The sequence below is a fragment of the Notothenia coriiceps genome, unplaced genomic scaffold (genome assembly GCF_000735185.1).
Source record: "Notothenia coriiceps isolate Sejong01 unplaced genomic scaffold, NC01 NC01_scaffold00003413, whole genome shotgun sequence".
Taxonomy (NCBI): domain Eukaryota; kingdom Metazoa; phylum Chordata; class Actinopteri; order Perciformes; family Nototheniidae; genus Notothenia; species Notothenia coriiceps.
In genome coordinates this window covers 106083-124559 of record NW_011336114.1, presented here as the reverse complement: position 1 = coordinate 124559, position 18477 = coordinate 106083, and the positions used below count along the sequence as shown (strand labels likewise).

The 18477-nt window shown below is 41.3% G+C and overlaps 3 protein-coding genes across 5 annotated transcripts in view; 2 read left to right on the top strand and 1 right to left on the bottom strand.

Annotated features, from left to right (window-relative positions):
- edar (ectodysplasin A receptor) overlaps window positions 1-18477 on the top strand; it is a 169716-nt gene that overhangs the window by 57132 nt on the left and 94107 nt on the right. The gene's annotated exons all lie outside the window — the stretch shown is intronic.
- On the bottom strand, window positions 14622-16242 carry fgf20b (fibroblast growth factor 20b). The gene is made up of 3 exons (XM_010766579.1): window positions 15838-16242; window positions 15477-15580; window positions 14622-15303 (listed from the first exon to the last, which is right to left on the bottom strand). The coding sequence occupies exons 1-3, from the start codon at window positions 16118-16120 to the stop codon at window positions 15058-15060; spliced, it is 633 nt and encodes a 210-aa protein (XP_010764881.1). The 5' UTR covers window positions 16121-16242; the 3' UTR covers window positions 14622-15057.
- Window positions 16899-18477, top strand: part of LOC104941480 (calcium uptake protein 3, mitochondrial-like) — a 57321-nt gene continuing 55742 nt past the window's right edge. For both annotated transcript variants that reach the window (XM_010766581.1, XM_010766580.1), the window contains exon 1: window positions 16899-17207. In XM_010766581.1, coding sequence (XP_010764883.1) covers window positions 16977-17207 — 231 coding nt within the window. In that variant the 5' untranslated portion in view covers window positions 16899-16976. The remainder of the gene's footprint in view (window positions 17208-18477) is intronic.

The following is an 18477-nucleotide window of genomic DNA, read 5'->3' as shown; positions in this document are numbered from 1 at the left end:
TGTGGTATCAGGGTCACCAGTGTAGTGCCGAGAGATAGGGAGTCAGAGGCGGTGAAGGTGCAAAATGGTACTTTATTACAGAGCTGTTGACTGGTTGCAGTCCGGGTCGACAAGAGAAAGAGCCAGGAGGGCACACACTATATATAGGTAACACATAACATGTCCGTGTGGGAACAATAGCCGCAACTGTAGTTCCAAGTTTGAATTATGTCCCAGTGGTTAAATAGGTGGTCACCACAAAATAAACTTCAAGCTTCAAGCGAACAAAAAGAAAAAACAGGAAATAAGAGGTCATTAAATTCAGCTCTTTGGTGGACAAAGACATCGGAAGACCCCAAAATCTCTTCATGAGCGTGATTATCTAGGGGAACATGCTTAAAGCAGACAGGAAGTAACTTGAGCCAAACAGGAGGGAATCAAATCAGACATTGCTAGATTCTTTTTCAAGGCAGGACAATTATATTTGACATAAGGCGCTTTCCTCTCATGCATCAGTGCTCTCCACTTTCATGGGCTGCTATCACGTTGGTCCAGTGGTTTGCCTTTCTTCCTCTCATTTTTACAAAGTCATTTGCTGGAGATGACGAACAATGGCCGCCTTTTCAGAGATCCTATAACCTTTTCTTCCTGAGGGACCCCGCTGCAATCAACGATCAGGAGTGTATTGTCATTGCTTTGCTTGCGCCATCCAATTTGTAACCTTTCCTGCACTGCTTAGAGATATCTTAAGATTCACAGGGCAATTAATTGTCAGCATGATCTCACTTAAAATTGGGTCTCTATTGGCTTCATCACATCGCCTCATTCTTTGCCAATTTTTGTATTTGATGGCTTTAAGAAAAATAGCTAGCATCCAACTTGCCTGCCTGTCTTTCAATGCTTTCCTGTGTTTTGTGTTTGGGCTCTGGAGCTGTCTACTTTGTGTCTGGGAACATACATCCTCTTGAGCCTTTGTCTTCCCTCCCCCCTTGGGTGGGCTGTGACCCTGCTAGCCTGCAGCTACCGCAGGTTACCAACTCTCACCCTGGAACTCTTGTAATCCTGGGGATGTACTTCAGTATACTTTATGCTCTTTGCCCCTTTCTAAAATTCAGTAAGAACCTCATAGGTCACAGGTCGTCGTACCAAACAGAAGCTGCAGATAAAAATAGCAACTGATACATAGGTCATCTAAAAATACCGGCTCCTGTCCATTCTCATTTAGAGAATACTTTGTTTGGCCCGCAACCTTTTGGGAACTTTTGACATTTCGTCCTTATGTCACCAGAAACAGGAGGGAGGCCGTTTTGTTTGCCGAATAGAGGCATGATGATGTAGATGTCTTTTTCCTCATATGTAACCTCATACTGCTGAGAAAATGTCAGAGTGCAGCAGAGAGAGTGTGTGGACATCAGATTGGCCGGGCCCTTAAGGGGCCCCATGCACTGACAAATAGAGCCGCCTGTCCTTATCTATACAATGTAAGAATTCCTCTGGGGACCGCAGTGTCTGAAGCCAAAAGTTTGAACAACTTGAAGACATTTCTAAAATTAGTTCCTTTGCAGTTTTGTTTGAATTTGTATTATGGTTAAATTTACAGTAGATATGTAACAGTAACTTGGAGATAAAGGGTGAAAGATGACAGCTACCTTGATGCACATGCTCCAAATTTACCACACAGGAAATATCAGAAACTGATGCTCTTTTAGAAGAGAGTCTAAAACTGAAAAAAAAAAAAAATCACGACAGCAATCAAGATATTTATAGACTCCCACACACATTACAAGCACGGAAAATATGCTTTTTTATGAAGGAGTCACAAGTTGACACCTGGTAGTGATGGTGCAGGTGTGCAGAGACTCTTTCTTGGGAAGTTGGGGTTTCCCGCAGCAGCTCCGTGCAGGAACAAGCATGGAACAAGAACTATGGTAAAAAAGGAAATTACATACCTTCGCTGCCAAATACCTAAAGCTTTCTCCATGTTGGTAGTCATTATTAGCAGCACTGTGAGGCTTCAGTGGTGTAACTCTCATCAGTGACGGACGCTTGCTAGCCACGAAACACAGTCTCACGGCATTTCGTGTTATAGTCACGAAACTAATCTATTAATTCGTGTTCACCAACACGATTTCGCAATTTTTTTCGTGTCACACAAAACGATTTTAAAAGCAATGTAAATGATAACAAATTAGAAGCAAAAAAATATTTTAAAAAATACAGATTTCAGTATTCTGAGGCTCTGAGCCCCATTTATTTTCCTCACGGACGGCAAAAAAACTCAGACATTATACTATTTAAAATAAAAGGTATGGTTAGGCTTAGGGTAAGATATTGAATAAGAAAATGTTTTTATGAACAACGCAGCTTCCGGTTTTCCAAGACCCGACCGGACAAAAAGACGTGGTGCAGACACGAAACATACTACCATTAGAAATACATTTTGAACACGAATCAATAGATTCAATTAATTTCGTGACTATAACACGAAATGCCGTGAGACTGGGTTGAGCCACGCTAGCACCATGGCCCTACTTGGTATATCGACTTGATCGGCTGTATCCACAGATGATAAAGCACAATAACTTTGGCGCTATCCTGACTTAGCATCAACTTTCAATTTCTCTTCTAATGACATTTCTCCTAGATTTATTAGCGTTTAGCTCACAGCAGCACTGCTGCATTGATTTACTTTTGTACAAAGTGTATCTGTTTGTGTTTTATTATTTGCTCAACAAGAAAATATACGCATTGATATGTTCTTGTTTCTTCTTAAATGCCTCCACCCTCACATGCATCGTCTTACAGCTTAGGGGACATTTAAGAGATGAGCACGCTATCTCCTGCTGAGAAGTGTTGCGTGAGACGATGTGTGTGTAGTTTATCAGAGCTTTTCTTCTCTTCCCTTTTCATCCAGCTCTGTATTTATAAGTCCATCATAAAACACAGATGCCTCCTGAATAAGACTAGACTTATCTGTCACTGAGACGCGCCCCTCTATTTTCAATGCGGTCTAAATGCGCGGACCACCAACCTCCCATCTCCCCGTGCGACTAAAGGCAGGGAGGTACGATGAAACAGATGAGATTCTGCTCAAAGCTACGGGACCTGGTGGTACTTTGTCTGGCCCATCTAGATGGCCCTGATAGGGAGCCACGATAAGTAACATGAAAGTACCCTGTCATCAGCTTTTATCTTCTCCTCCTCTCTGCACTGCAACATCACAGCAGGCAGAAGCCTTCATGATGCAGAGAACAGACAATACTTTTGCACGTTATTGCTTTTCAGAGGCACAAAAGAAAGAAAGAGGAGGCTGTGGAGACAACTTGTTCCCAAAATGATAATTTGCGCATTCACCATCATATGTGTGCAAATTCTGTATTATGGTCTCTGGACAGCTCAAAGCTTAAGGCTATAAGCATTGTAAAGTTACTAAGTACCTTTTCATCAAGTACTGTTAAGTACAAATGTGAGGTACTTGGACTTACTTTTCTGTGCCACTTTATACTTCTACTCTATTACATTTCAGAAGGAAATAATGCACTTTTTAATTCACTGCATTTGTTTTACCGCTCTAGTTACTAGGCTACTTAATAGATTCAGATTTGTATACAAAACCTTATGAAGATTTTTTTTAATATACATTTTTGATGTAGCCTAAGCTATCCAACATTACATTTAAATACCTAATCTAAAACAATGAGTTGGATGACAGAAAATAAATTAACAACAATTTAGCTAATTCTCCAAGAATTTTGTGTAAAACATTTCATGGTTCCGGATTTTTTTTTAAAGGAATGTTTTGCTGCTTTCCCGATTAAATATTTTAATTAAGTTTACATAATTCTTCATTTTTTCCCCTGCATTGAGTACATTTACTCCTCCTAATACTTTAAGTACATTTTCTTGATCATACTCAAACACTTAAATACTATTCCCAATTCAGTACTTTTACTTGTAATGGAGTATTAATACTTTTACTTTTTTGTTCTTTTACCTAAGTAAAGGATCTGAGTACTTCTTCTCCCATTGGCTATCTGCACTGTTTTAACATCAATCTGATGCACGTTCAGATTTCTGCTGATTGCAGGATGCTCTGAGTTTCAGCCTGGCACAGGATCTCTCCACAGGCTGTGATTTGTGAGATGCAGTGAGGCCCTGAGCTGCAGTGCCAGCAGATTCATTCATATTCACCCACAGCATTTCTTCAACATTGGCTAATCTTACTTCAAAAGCTTGTTTTGTGTGATTTATTTAACATGAGTGCTGGGATTTCATTTGATAAAACAATGTTTTGAAGAGCAGACAAATATACTTTCCCTATCTCTTGTTCTCTTGAGTTTTTTAACCTTTCTAGTAGTAGAAGTGAATGGAATGTCAACAGTTTTCATTCAAACTTTGCACCAAATAAAAAGCTACCAGGGCCTTGTTTCTTAAGAGACACATAAACACATTTTTCCCAGCTGTGAGCAGCACCAACAAACTCTACTCAACTGCATTGTAATGGAGTTATTTGAATATTAACAGTGGATCATATGACTACGTGTAAGTGTTGAATACAGGGATTTTATTAATTGACTCCTGTTTTGAATTACCCCCTTAAAATACCGACTGTACCAATCTACAGGCAGGGAAATTAGCTAGCTGGAGAACAAAAACAAGCACACAAGTCTTTTTCTACTGACTCTATGAAACAAAAACATCTGCATTTCAAGATACCACAAGAAGAATTTCCTTTTTTTAATCCTTATTTGTGTGTATTGACACATTGTTCGGTTCGGCTCTACCAACCATGACGGATACAGGAACACAATGCTGCAGCCACCTCTCACTGTCCTCTGGAGACTGGCACAATGTTCCCCTTTGCTGCACTTTCACTGTCACTGAAAACAACATCTACTCCACACAGTTCTTATAGGTACATGTCACTATGAAGAGAAACTACAAAGTCAGAACTCCAGTATCTGGCACTGCTTGTGTTTCACTAAAATGTACGTACTTACAATGGATATTTCCAGTTCACAGGATGACAGCTTGCTTGTTGACACAGCAGAAGCTCACTGAATGTGTAACGTCTGCTGCTCTGCAGACATTTAAACATGCTCCTATCAATGCTGCTATGATTACACACTGCATCCTTCTGGGTCAGACCAAAGGAATGAGGTGGTCCCTGTGAAAATAAATATTAACCTGCAAGATGTATTTCACCCGATTGTAAAACATCCACCAATGACAACATAAACCCTCACCTATCTCCCTTCAGGGCTCGGGATTGTAACTGCTATTGTGATTGGTCACAACAGGTGAGGCATGTTGAGGAAACGGCATGCCTTTCTCCTCCCAGAAAACTGTCTTTGTTTGCCTCTGACAGGGGGAATGTGCGGCTAAGCATCTATGTGGCACTTTGAGCGCTTGAAATGAGTCCCCTGTATTTTCCTAATGTGCACAGAGAGGCACTTTGATCCTGCCGAGCAGAGGAGAGAAGCTTATCCTGCCTCCTTTCTTTTAACTTCAATTAATGCAGTTATAAAGTTATAAAGTTGTATTTGAAGCGAATGTCACCTCTGTATCCAATCCTTTCTCCTTGTCTTTCTTTTTCCAAACAAATGTTTCTGGTTTCATAACACCGAGACTTGACCTACCTACTTGGCAACAGGTTCCTGATCACCGCACTGATACGTTTGAATCCAATAAAAACACACCTGGGTCAGTGATGGAGCAGAGCCAAGCAGACAGGAGGCCAGTATTAAACATTATTGTGGGAATATAAATGGTCCTCCACTCAAACACCGGAACATTAGAACGAATCCTCAAACTCTTCTGCTGGCCAGCTCCATGGGCTTTGAAGTGTAATTTCTGCCCAGTGAAGCATACACTACTGACATCTTCTTGGTGGAGACATGGGAAATGAACTTGGGAAGCACAGGTGAAACCCTAGAAAGCTTGAATATGATATTTCCTGAGTGTTCAGCTACTCTTTTCTTGGCAAGATTTGTAAGATGATTAGTTACTGGGACGTGGAGAGGTATGCAGGCCTTGTGCAGGAGCAAGAGGAGAAAGAGGCCAAAGCTTCTACAAAGAATGCACACATGGATGCATGTGGGTTTCTAGTCGTAGCTATTGAAAATTTGCACTTGTTTTCTAAATTACCCTGTTTTTAGTTGAAATGTTCATGCTATTTAATGCACTTATCCAATATTTTGCCAGCTAGCGGTATGCCTCTGGCCTGGTCTGTACACCACTTTGATGCTGACTCTAATATATTTTCTGTCTTGTATTAATTACTTTAGTGATCCTTCCATTCCTTATATAGTGCCATCAGGTCAATTTGACCACTATTCATGATCTAATACCTGTAATAAATCATTACATTCCCATCAGTGTCACATGTAGTTTGCGTTTATGCTAATTAGTAACCGTTAGCATACAAAAACGCTAAACTAAGACAGTTAACATGGTCAACATTATAAGCAACCTAGTAAACCTCATTTTCATTGTGAGTGTATTAACTGTGATGTTAGCATCTATCTCCTAGCACAACTTTGCATCAGTACAATCCTATCATATTTTGGAGCAGATTGGAATCACAAGGTGGACACACATTATTTTTCACTTATGTAAACTTCCCTGTGAAAGTCTTTTATCTCCAAGTGCTCTTCTAGTTTACATCCTTATTTCCGTTCCTATTTGGGAAGGAAAATGCTCTCAACTGTATTCTTGCATTTGCTAAACATTTTTAACAAGATGTCAGTTGCATGCTAATATTACTCAAAACATTAACATGGAAAATATGTGTCCAACAGTTACCTTTGAAGGGTAAATGTTCTCCCATTCTTGCTTGAATCTTGCAGCTATTCACCTGTTGCCTTTGATACTGGGAATATAAGGGTTTGTCAAAAATAAAGGCCTAATCGAGGCGTGACTGATTAACCTTTGAATCTGTGATAAGCCAGGAGAAATCAGTTACATTGTCACAAGAAAATGTTTATATGAAAACAGAATATAGTTAATAATGGGACCATGTCAGGATTAGTCCAATCAGACAAACAGAAGTTTGACTTCACACTGACTGTGATAGTATACCACTTGTTTGTTCTATGTAGAATTCTTGTGAGTTGTTATTTCAAGGTGGAGTCTGCAGCCCGGCTCGTTGCCTCTGTAGTGGAGTGATGTGTCTTTCCTGGCCAGGGAATTTCCTTCTTCCAGAAGCACTCAAGGTTATTACTGTGGAGGAGGATCTGAGCTCTGGTGCACCGCCTGTTTGAAGTCCCCCCCAACATTTTGCCCCGCTAACACTCCCAGAGATCAATGCGAGAGCAGCCTCAGCTGTGAAATGTTAATCATGCCTTCTCTTTTCATAAAAAAAAAGTCTATGTTAAGTATGATCTGAGGTTACTGTCATCACGCAGCTGTGTAAACTGTCTGAATCCACTTTCATCCACCTTTCACTTCACACATACAGGTTTTGTATAAGTGATGTAATAATGATTGAATGTAGAGTTTGGATCGTAACAGATTACAGCTCCATTGATTCACATTGATTCCTCTGAAGTGGTTATCTGTGTAGGCATAGCCTTTTTTTTTCTGGGACACCAGCGGCACTCTTGGATCACTGGTGCCTCGCTGGGGCTTGTTCATGTTTAGCCCTTTGATTTATACAATGTAAGAGCTACAGATTAATGGACTGTGGAGCTAACCCCTGTTTAAACTCTATCTGAGCAGAAATATTGTCTGAGATACCTTGTTCACACTTCTTAATTTAAGGATTACTTCACAAGAATTTATATTAACAAGGTGAAAAAGATTTCACACTAACCTAGCATGATTAAATGCCCAAAATAAGGTATTTGGTTAACTGAAGTTTACCGTTTTGTTCTAAGACATAAATTACGTCAGTAAATAGCCCAATGGTGAATATCTAAAACTTTTATGTATCATAACAAAGGTGAATGCTAACAAGTGGCTAAATTAGACAACTAAAAGTCATCACCCCAAGCAGTAGCCGCCTATAGCTTAGTTGTCATATAACAGGTATGTTAGGTTTTTGTAATATTCTAAAATCCAATGGAAAAATCCCATTGGATTTTTGTCGAGGCAGCCTTTCAGATGCTTGCTTCCGGTTCAGCCTACAGACATACATCCTCTCTGCAGCAATCTATTCAATGTTCCATTACCCTGGAATGACCACGTTTGGACCCAGTGGTTGCTCCCCCCAAACAGGTACACAGCCTTTCTTTTAAAACTTAAAATATGAATACCAGAGCTTATCCTGGAACTTGGTGGAAGGGTGTGACACGGGCCAATGAAGAATCCCATACATTTTGCAACGGTTTCAAATTTTAAGATATAATATATTCATTGTTAAAATTGCACTCTTTGAGTCCCCTTGTGTATTCCTATAAAACAAAATCTCAATCAATATGTCTATGATTTTTATCTCTGCATACGCTATGCCATGATATGTTTGGTGCACACACTGGGAGACATTCAAACAGGCTGCAGCCTCGTAGCATCTCCCCAGGATTAAGCAGTCAATCAAGCAGTGGAAACGTTTTTCTTAAGTGTTTCTGTTATTACCTTACATCAAGCAGTTGCTGTTTTGACCCAGAGGATAACAAACAACATCCTTTAGAGCCCATAAGAATGTTCTGTGGTCACAGACAGGAATAATTAGCGGTATTCTCCTGGTTTGGAAGTTGGCCAAAACCTGGCATTTCATCTGCGACTGTGCGTTTAACGAATATTGGGTTCAAATAAGCTGAAATGGGCAATAGACGTGCAAGGTTTCACGGTAAATTCTTCTTGCGTATCGTTTTTCTCTGCCCTGTCTTTAAGTCCCTCGCTCTAAGCCCTCTTTTCTCTCTTTCTCCCCTTGTTTTGTTATTTTACCTGGAGGTGCAGGTGTGAAAGGGTGAGGCCGTGGAAAAACATTCGATTCCGTAATCTTGTCATGAAGGAATCCATTGACTGACCTCTGCATCTTGGCACACAATGACAAATGGGTTTGCAATTTTCCGCCTGACTGAGGGACAACAAAGCACATTTCCACTTTCACCGGTAGGCAGTGAGAGTACAGTTTTCCTCTATAAGGCTCTTTATCCAGGCAGCGAGCGAGCATTACACATAGCTGGACTCTTTACTTTGGCTGTTTGCTGCTCTCATGGTCAAAATAGACACTTACAGTATGATCTATCAAGGCAAACATACTTTAGTGACTTCACAGTGAGGTCATCTGTTGCTGAAGAGGAATGTTTGTTTTTCTTGCATCAAATAACTAGAACTGCTCATACATTTAGAGAATCTTTGATTTTTAATCTCAATTATTAATTTGCTATTCCAATATATATCCAATATACGGTATTTATAGTCTATACTATATGAAACATATATCATCTCCCCACTACATTATATTATATACAAACAAAAAGAAGGTACAAAAAGATGATTGCAAGTCCAATTTGCTCATATTCTTACTTGTGTTCTTAATGTTCTCAGCTTTATTTCAATTACGCAAAATGTTCTAAATAAACATTACATCCATTAAGTGTATTATCTTTCATCTCTAATGAGCAGCAAGTTCATATGTCAAAATCTGGCCCAGCTGCACACAGTTCATGTTGTATTTCTCTGTGGGACACATCCATCTTGTTATGCTGCATCGTTAACAACGGCGGCTAATTCCTCGCTTCTAACCAGTGTTTTCACTGCTGATTAAATTGCTTCCAAAGCCCACAAGAATGTTTAAAGTAGAAACTATGGAAATGAACCAATTGACCTCTTCTTCTGACCCTAAAGATCTCCACGCCCTGTGGGAGCAGAAACTGTCAGGCGGCACCAGAGTCGGAAAATCAAAGGGATCTGTTCTGTTATTAGAGACCTACTGCCACTCCTCCTGCACGGCATACGCACTGTCACACAGCTATCGTTTCAAATGAGCCTTTATGCGAGTATGTCAAATGATTTGTAGACAAATATGCAGTTTATGTCCTTTAGTTGGTTTGATTGCAACAACAAATTGAACTAGAAAAGGTGTGTCCATGAGTGTGTGTTTGGTGTGTGTGTGTGTGTGTGTGTGTGTGTGTGTGTGTGTGTGTGTGTGTGTGTGTGTGTGTGTGTGTGTGTGTGTGTGCCCTGGTGGGCAGTCCAGCAGGGCGATTATGTCCTGTAGGGATAACCTGTCATGGTGCTGAGAGCCTAATTGATGCCTGATGCTTTTCAGGGGGCAATTATAGCGCCCAAATGTCAAGCCCTAATTTGTGACTGTGTAATGTGGACACATGGGCCAGAGGAAGGGGTGCCACGGCCGCTCCGCAGGGACTCACACACTGTTGGGTCAGCAGATGTGAGCAGATGGGGGAGAAACAGCAAGAAGAGACTGAGAAAAGCTTACCTTAATATCAAGATTATTTGAAACAACTTTAAGTAAACCACTTTCTAATACTAATAGTTGCAATACAACAATATAAACAATGCTTTGATGCAAGTTAAAGTCCTGCATTTGAGGTTTTAACACTTTTTATTTTCCAAAAAAATAGAGATGCATTAAAGTTGCATGTGGCAATATTCTAATTTTCAATGATCACGCCACACGGTGATATGTTGCTGCTGTCGTCAGCTCTAAAGAACATTTCGGTGTCTTTCAACTTATTGGCTTTATTCTACTTCACTGTTTTGGTTTACTTTCACCATTCTCATCAAAGGATCATACTGTATGTTTTGTACTTAAAATCAAGTATCAAACTAAACTAGGAAAGTAACTAGGAACTCTATTTGTCATGTATACGTTTGCTCTGCAGTGTAGAATAAGTATACATGTATAAATAATAATACAAGTTGTTGTCAACCACTGCGTCTCATGAGTAAACTTAAAGAAGTTCTGATATCATCTTGACATCCATGAGTATACCATTGTTGTGGCCTTACCAGTTCCTTTGGTTAAATGTAGGCTCCTCTGGTGTTAATATTTCATTTTTAATGTACAATCATGGAATGTACATGTTGTTATATCAACCAAGAACTTCATTGCAAACTAATTAAATAATATTTAACGTTAAACAAAACACTGTCAAACCCTGTTATCTTGATAAGCAAATATCACATGACTTCAGTCCTATCACATTTACCTCCTAGAGACCTGTCTCTGTGTCTGTGTGCATTATGGGATGCTTCAGATGCCTCCTTCAGTTACTGTGTGTTCAGATCTCTTTAGTTAAACAAAATGTCACTCAGTGGCTGGCAGGGGCTTCAAACGCACCACAGTGTTGTTCTCTCCAACTTCGACATTGCCCGTCTTCTTCTTTCTCTTTCCCATAACACCTAAACAGTGCTGTTTTCTACTATTGTCTCCATGGAGATGCAAACAGACGGTCATATTTTCCACCGGAGTTGACAGATAGCGATGTTGAGTGTCAGTAAAACAGGTATGTTGCTCTAATTGCTGCTTGCGGAAGGTAGACCGCAAAATCCTATGCTGTTTAAAAGTGATTTAACTCAACCGAATACAATGTAGCAAGTGTTAACCATGATTTTATTTTCACACCACAAAACCTACAGGATAGACCAATGTATATTTTGAATTGACTGGCTTCAGATTTCCCCTGAATGCCTCTCTCTGGACTCGAATGAGAGCTGAAAAGTATCAAGCGGCTAATGCTATACTTACACTTCTGCCGTAATCCCTATAAACACACATGCAGCTGATAATTTGTGCGCACAGCAATTTACTAAGGAATAAACAAACAACAAAGAGCCTGAAATCAATAGTTGCAGGATTCAAATGACACAAAGCTGCAGACACCATCCCTGTGCAAACACACTCTTAGAAGTGGCCATGGCTTTGCAGCAACAGGTGAGCTTCTCGGCACCTCCCCTGTCTTCTGCAACGCAGCCTTCTAAATATAGAAATTATGCTCTCTGATAATTGGGGGCAGACAACAAAGCCGGCTATATTTCCACCCTCCTCCTCCTGATGCTGCTGCTGCTGCTAAGTCATATCCCCAGCTGACAAACAGCAGGTCTGAGATCAGAGTGTGAGAGCTTGAGTGCTGAGGGAACACCTGCGCCGTCTGACCGGACCGTGAAGATAGACACTGAAGATCACTGACTTCCACACCTGCCCCATGGACCCATGCCATATACACACACACACACACACACGCACACGCACACGCACACACACACGCACGCACGCACACACACACACACACACACACACACACACAGGCACACACTTGATTGGGTTTCCTCGAGAGCCCTTTAAGGTCGCCGCTGAGGAGGCGATGAAAGTCCGGGAGTGTCCATTAAGCGTGTGAGACGGCCCTACAGAGTGTGTGCGGATGAGGGGTTTAAGTGTTTTCAGAGAGGAGACCACCTGGAGGGGGGGAACAAAAGCATCTGTCTCAGGGCCTTGTAGACTCAGAAAACATCGGTTACACAAGTGCCGGGGAGTACTTCTGGGCATCAGGTATCACAAGTCAGGATTTCCAGCTTGTCTAAAGGGATGACCTTCAAAATGGGGGTTGAAGAGGGGGTGAAGGTGGTTACAACTGCAAAAAGTCTGCTTTTTAATTGCACAAGGGTGGTGGAAGGACCCCAAAATCTTGAATGAAGGCTTGTACACACTTTCAATTTGTGGGTTAGGGTTAGGGTTAGCTGTCAAAAAGATCCAAGAGAAGAAAGGAGAAGACTCTCACACACTTTCCGTTTACCTGCAATGAACTTAATTAGAAAATATGGTTTGGTACTTTGCAAGATAAAAGGTAAAAGGACCGAAAACCAAGACTGACTTAATTAATTCCTTATCAAGACCAAATCCAAAGTGGATCGAGACCAAGTCCAATCTGAATCCGGAACTATTTGAGTCCTGTACAAGACCATAAAAGTCAAAATTGTCTTTCCGATCCTAAGTCTCTGCTTTCTTGAGCAACTGCGCAATCACATTGGGACAATAGCTCATTTTGATAATGCAGGCAAAATAGTACACAACAGACTAGTTGTAATGAAGGTATAAATGTAGCAAAGTTAAAATCCCATAATGCTTATTCAGTTTCTTTATGCTTCACACCCAAAACAATTCCGAGACCAGAAAGGCACGAGTCCAAGACAAGTTAAATACTTTGACGTGACTGAAACGTTGTATTTCTCAATAAAGTTGATTGCAGGTAAAAACAACAGTGTGCAAGAACTGTCTGGTATCTTGAAAATGACACAACAACAAAGAAGCTGCAGGTCAAAGTCATGGCCGAGTATTGCAGCAACACGCTCTTCAGTTTGGGAAAGATAGGACGGGACAGGAATGAAGCACGCCCCGTCCATCAGTTTCACGCTTGTTAACTTTTATCTGAAGCTAAGGAAAGACGAGCAGTGACAGCATCTTTCCGAAAACAAGCGGCAGAGTCCTGTTTCATGTTGTTAAAGGCTTGGCGTGTGTTTACCCGCTGGACGGGGGATGTCCACGCGCACGCAGGTTATAATACACTGGAAGGTGCTGTCATTAATTGACGACAGAAGATGTTCAAGGTGTGCAGATGGGAAAGTCCCACAGTATCACGGTGCAGACAGGAGAGAGTTGGCTGGTTGATACACCCCCGCTGGCTCGCCATCACACGTTGAGATCACAGGCTGAGCTTTCATGCTTCGACACAGATCTTTCCTCAGCCGTGGAGGAAACTGTGCACGCTTCTCAGAAATAAATGAGTAATTCAGCTGCTTTGTACCTCCTATCTCCAACTTTTGGTTAGCTTGTTTTTGGGTACAAATGTTGTACACAAATATACACTTTACAAGACATTTCCCCATCATTCTCAAACTGTCAGCAGAGGTTACTTAATCCTTATCGCTCTGACCTCCACTTTTATACAGCTGCTAAAGTTGCGAACTCGAGCTAAAGGTCAGATTTTATTTGGTCCTGATCATGTTGTTGCTCGGCCTCTACGTTCAGGACAGGGCCTTTGAAGTTTTATGCATGCTCCAGGTCTACGACTCCATTCTCGGCATAATGGCGTCCATAAAGAAAGACAACATAGGTCTCGTAAGCCGGTTTATATGTTTAAACTCTGAAAGACAAAGGCAACCAATAAAGTTTGCTTGTCTTAAATACTGCTCTGTTAAAATAAAAATATGGGTTGCTTAAGGAAACATTGGTAATAAGTTGACACCAACAAAATACCCTCATTTATAATCAAATAGGCTGACAAAAAAAAGCATTTTGATCACATTTTGAACAATTTATTGTTTGATAAGTCAATTTGTTGACTTCAGATTCCTCCTTTAACACATGTAACAGTAGTTTGGTTAGAATTAAAATGTCAACATTACAAAGATTATTTTTTAAATTGATTCACAATTGCCATATTGTGATAAAAGGCACATTTTATCACATACATGGGGCTGTTTCCAGATGTTGCCAATATGTTTCATATTTTTGAACTGATTACAGTATCTCACTATAGCTGAGCTTTTTTCTGAATAAAAGACATAATGGTACAGTGTCTCAGTCTTTATATAATCGATAAAGTCTCTAGTGGGTTTTCCTATATTGCTTGTATCTAACTGTAAAAATATATATTCTCAAATAAATAAATATATAACATAAATATATGTATCTAAAAATGAATAAATAATTTGTTACACTTTTTGCTCTTTACAAACAGGTTGAGACAAAGGTAAGAAAACAAAATAAAACTGAATTCCTTCAAGGTCCTTCTGAACAATTGACGGCTCTCTGACAAAATTAAAGTACTATTTCATGACTCGACAGATTCCCATGGACCCTGTGTGACCAGAGGAGATGCCCCATGATCAGCTTCCCATTCATCTCCTATTCCACGTAGGTACTTTAAGGGTCGTCCGGCCCTGTGAGACAAACAAGCCCCTCATGCCGAGCGTGAGCCGTCTTCCTGGCTGCTGAGAGATGGCCCATGCATTCCTACAAGAGGCCCCGGTGCCTTTATCCCTGCCGGTCGGGCTGCTGTCCCCCAGCCTGCACCAGGCACACCCCTGCCTGGGTCCCTCTCCTCTTCTCTGCTCCCTGCCTGCCAGGGCTTTAGCAGCTATTCCTGAACTGGACCGGGCTCCCAGACCTCAGCTGTGTCCCAGGATATCCCTGTACAGCTCCGGCACGCGGTCAGGGTCCACAGGCCTGGGCAAGAAGTGTGTAAATTTCTGGTGCCGCCTGGATTTAGTCCCGTCCCTTGGTGTCCCGTCTTTATTTAATGCCACAAAGTAACGCGTCCCTCTGTCTCCGTGTTTGTAGAGGTTGGACGAGTATGTGTTGTACCAGTTCTCCTCAAACTGCTCCCTGAAGACACATTCAGCTGAGAGCTTCTCCTGAAAAAGAACAGAGTGGTGCAGAAAGTAAACACATATTCCTAGTTTCTTTTAATTTACATCCTGAACTAAATTCCCGAAACTTGATAAATAACAAATAAAGCTCCTTGTGTGCCATCAAATGGTCAAAAATAAGGATTTGGGTGACATTAACAAGCAAAGCAGGTACTTACAGATCCATACAGCTCTCCTTTGTCGTTCATCCCCAGATAGAGTCCACTGTCCACCCCTCGAATGCTTATCAACCCAACAGCAAGGCTTATGAATTCCAAAATACCTGGAGAAGAATAACACAGGTGCTCAGTACAGACTTTGACAAGGATGAAAGAATATTATAAAATAGCTCGTTTTATCACAATTTATATATTTTAAAAAGAAGAGAATTATATGACGAGATTGTTATTGGCATTATTCTTATTCACCATTTTCTTGTTGCTTAACATTTTGATATTTGTATAAATGTGGCCATGCACTTTACTTCCTTCTAGTGTTTGCTACCAACATATATACAAAAATGAATCTCTCAGTATTTACCAAAACGACTGTGGTCCTTCCTCGTCCCTTGCACCGAGCCATCCGGAAGTATTTCCAGGTGAAATCCAGTCCTGCAGTATAACTGTCTCCTCCTGAGAATCCCTTTGAGGTGCGTTAAATCCGCCGCGGTGCTGCGCGAGAGCCTGTCCCCGGACATCATGAAGTGCTCCCCCAGAAGGGTCGGACTGTCCCCGGGAGGGGTCAGTAAGAAAGTGGACCCGACCTGTGGGACACCATCGATGCCGTGCAAGACGCCTCCAACTTCCCCCAGAGCAGCAGCCATCGCGTCAAAGCTCAGCGGGTAAAGTTCAGTGAGGAGGTCCGGAGCGAGCGCTCGTGCGTAGTACACTACCTGGTTGCCACTTATTGCATGTTTACGTCCCCCGTTACTTAGCACATGCACCCGTTGTGTGATTACACGGAGTTCTCACCCCTTACATATAAACACTCACAATATCTCCGCTAGTGGGTGCACTGATTTATCTCTTTTCTCCTTTTTCACACCGCTGCGTCTTCATCAGTTGGGGGGGGGTATGCTGCAGTTTCCGCTCAGATAACCCTTGTATAGCATACCTGTTCACAGCGTGATGCCTCAGTGGAGCCGTGAAGGGCACACGCCAGTGTTGGGTTCAGTGGTGCGGGCTGAGGAAACGCTGCAGTGCAGGTACAGGAGCTCCTGGAGGGTTTGCGCTCAAAGTGGCAGGGGTGGTGAGGCAGGTGCAAAACCACAGGACTAGTAATGGGCGGGGCTGTCACAGTTCAGACGTGCCCTGGCAGGGATTTTTCCCCCTTCTCCTAAGGGCATATACAGAGAGAGAGATAGTTGTTGGTGGGCTGTGGGTTTATACTAAGCTATTACATCACTTAAAACCCAAATAAAAAATGTAACCAAAAAAATATGACACTTAAAATCAATATGAGACATAAGAAATAGGTCCGAGTGTGTTTCTATGTTTGTCTAAAGATTTGAACATTTCCTTCTCTCTCACGAATCTGACGCCTTGTAATCCCAGAGCGACTTGAAATACACACGACATATCTCGCGAGCTCGGAGCAGCAGCAGCAGGCAGCTTGAGCGCGAGCTGCTCTTAGCCGTGAGTGAGTGTGTTATCGGTTACGACACCTTAGTGTAAACAGCCATGGCTGCCCTGCGCAGGCTTATCCCTTTACTCACTAACAGCTTCAAGACAGGGACGTTTACGACGCAGAAAGCAACGAAAGTGTGGAAAGTTGTCTCCGTAGGAACCGCTGCGACCGGGGCTGCTTACTATTATTACTACTGCTGCTCGTACAGGCGCTCCGGCTTGAAGAGCCATGTCGAGGCTCGACTCTTTCATCTGGCGCTGCCATCAGTCTCTGCCACCGATAAGGTACAGTGGGACATTTGCCAAGCTGCGCAGCTTCATTTATCTCACATATTATAGTCACCTAGTGTCGTGTAAAAACCCTTCCATTTTCCTTTCATTTGTGTCTCAAATGAACATATGCTGACAATGGTCGGGGCATCTACATTTCCATCACAATTAGCTTTTATCATATTGTGTGCACGTGAAACTACATTAATGTGACGTAGTTACGAGGAGCTATCCCGACCTTTGGTGCTGAACAGGCAAAATAGTCAGATCACGTGACCTAATTGCTACCATAAGTGAGGGGGTTGCCTGCGTTTTCTGCTTAGGCCTATATGTCGTATAATAACTAAGTATTAGCCTTGGGAACATTAAGAGGAAAAACACATGGTAGATATGTTTACAATACACTGACTTCATGGTTTGTATCAGCTGGACTAATTAACAACATACATGTAATATTATAGTCTTTCAAATAGCTGGAGCTTTGAGAAACCATTAATGTTATGTTCACATTACTGTATATGAGAGAGTTTTTTAATTCAAATGTATTGTTCATTTTGGAGATACTATATTGTTCTTATCGTACACCCTTTATCAGGGACGTGCACAGACATTTGGAGGGGCTATTGCTCTAAACTGGAAAAAGGGCCTCCCCCCGATAAAAAACATAAGACCTTTTGAAAATTGTAATTTGTTTTTAATGTAAAAGAAACCAAACGATTATTACATCAACTAAATTGAACAGTAATTCACATCTCATAACAAAATAAGCTAAGGCGACTACTTGCATTCGGTGACTTGATTTTAAAAATGAAAACATGGGACATTTTTTGTTTTGCGGTCCATATCTCATTAAAATGTCTAATGTTAGTAACTATTAAAGACAACATGCAGACAATTCTGTTCTAATGTAGTTTGACCAGACCATTGTAACTGCTGTGCAGTCCAGACATACTGATAAAATAGGGCTTCTAACTAATTACCTTAAATAAACTCACTAATTAATGAAACCAGTTCAATACGCATTATTCTTATTCTTATCATTCATTATGAGTAAGGTACAATTACTTATTTATTTAGTATTCCATAACTTAGTAACAGAGATGGTCAAACTGAAGTGGTAGAGACATGGCAGAAATCCTACAATGAAGCGGTGCAGTGTGTTCACTCGTGAGAGGGCGATCAAGAAAAGAGAGCGAGCGGCCCCGTTGAGGGAGTTTACAGATGAAAGGACACAGAAAGAGAGAAGCACAATAACAACAAGTAAGTAGGCTATATTTATGTGTTC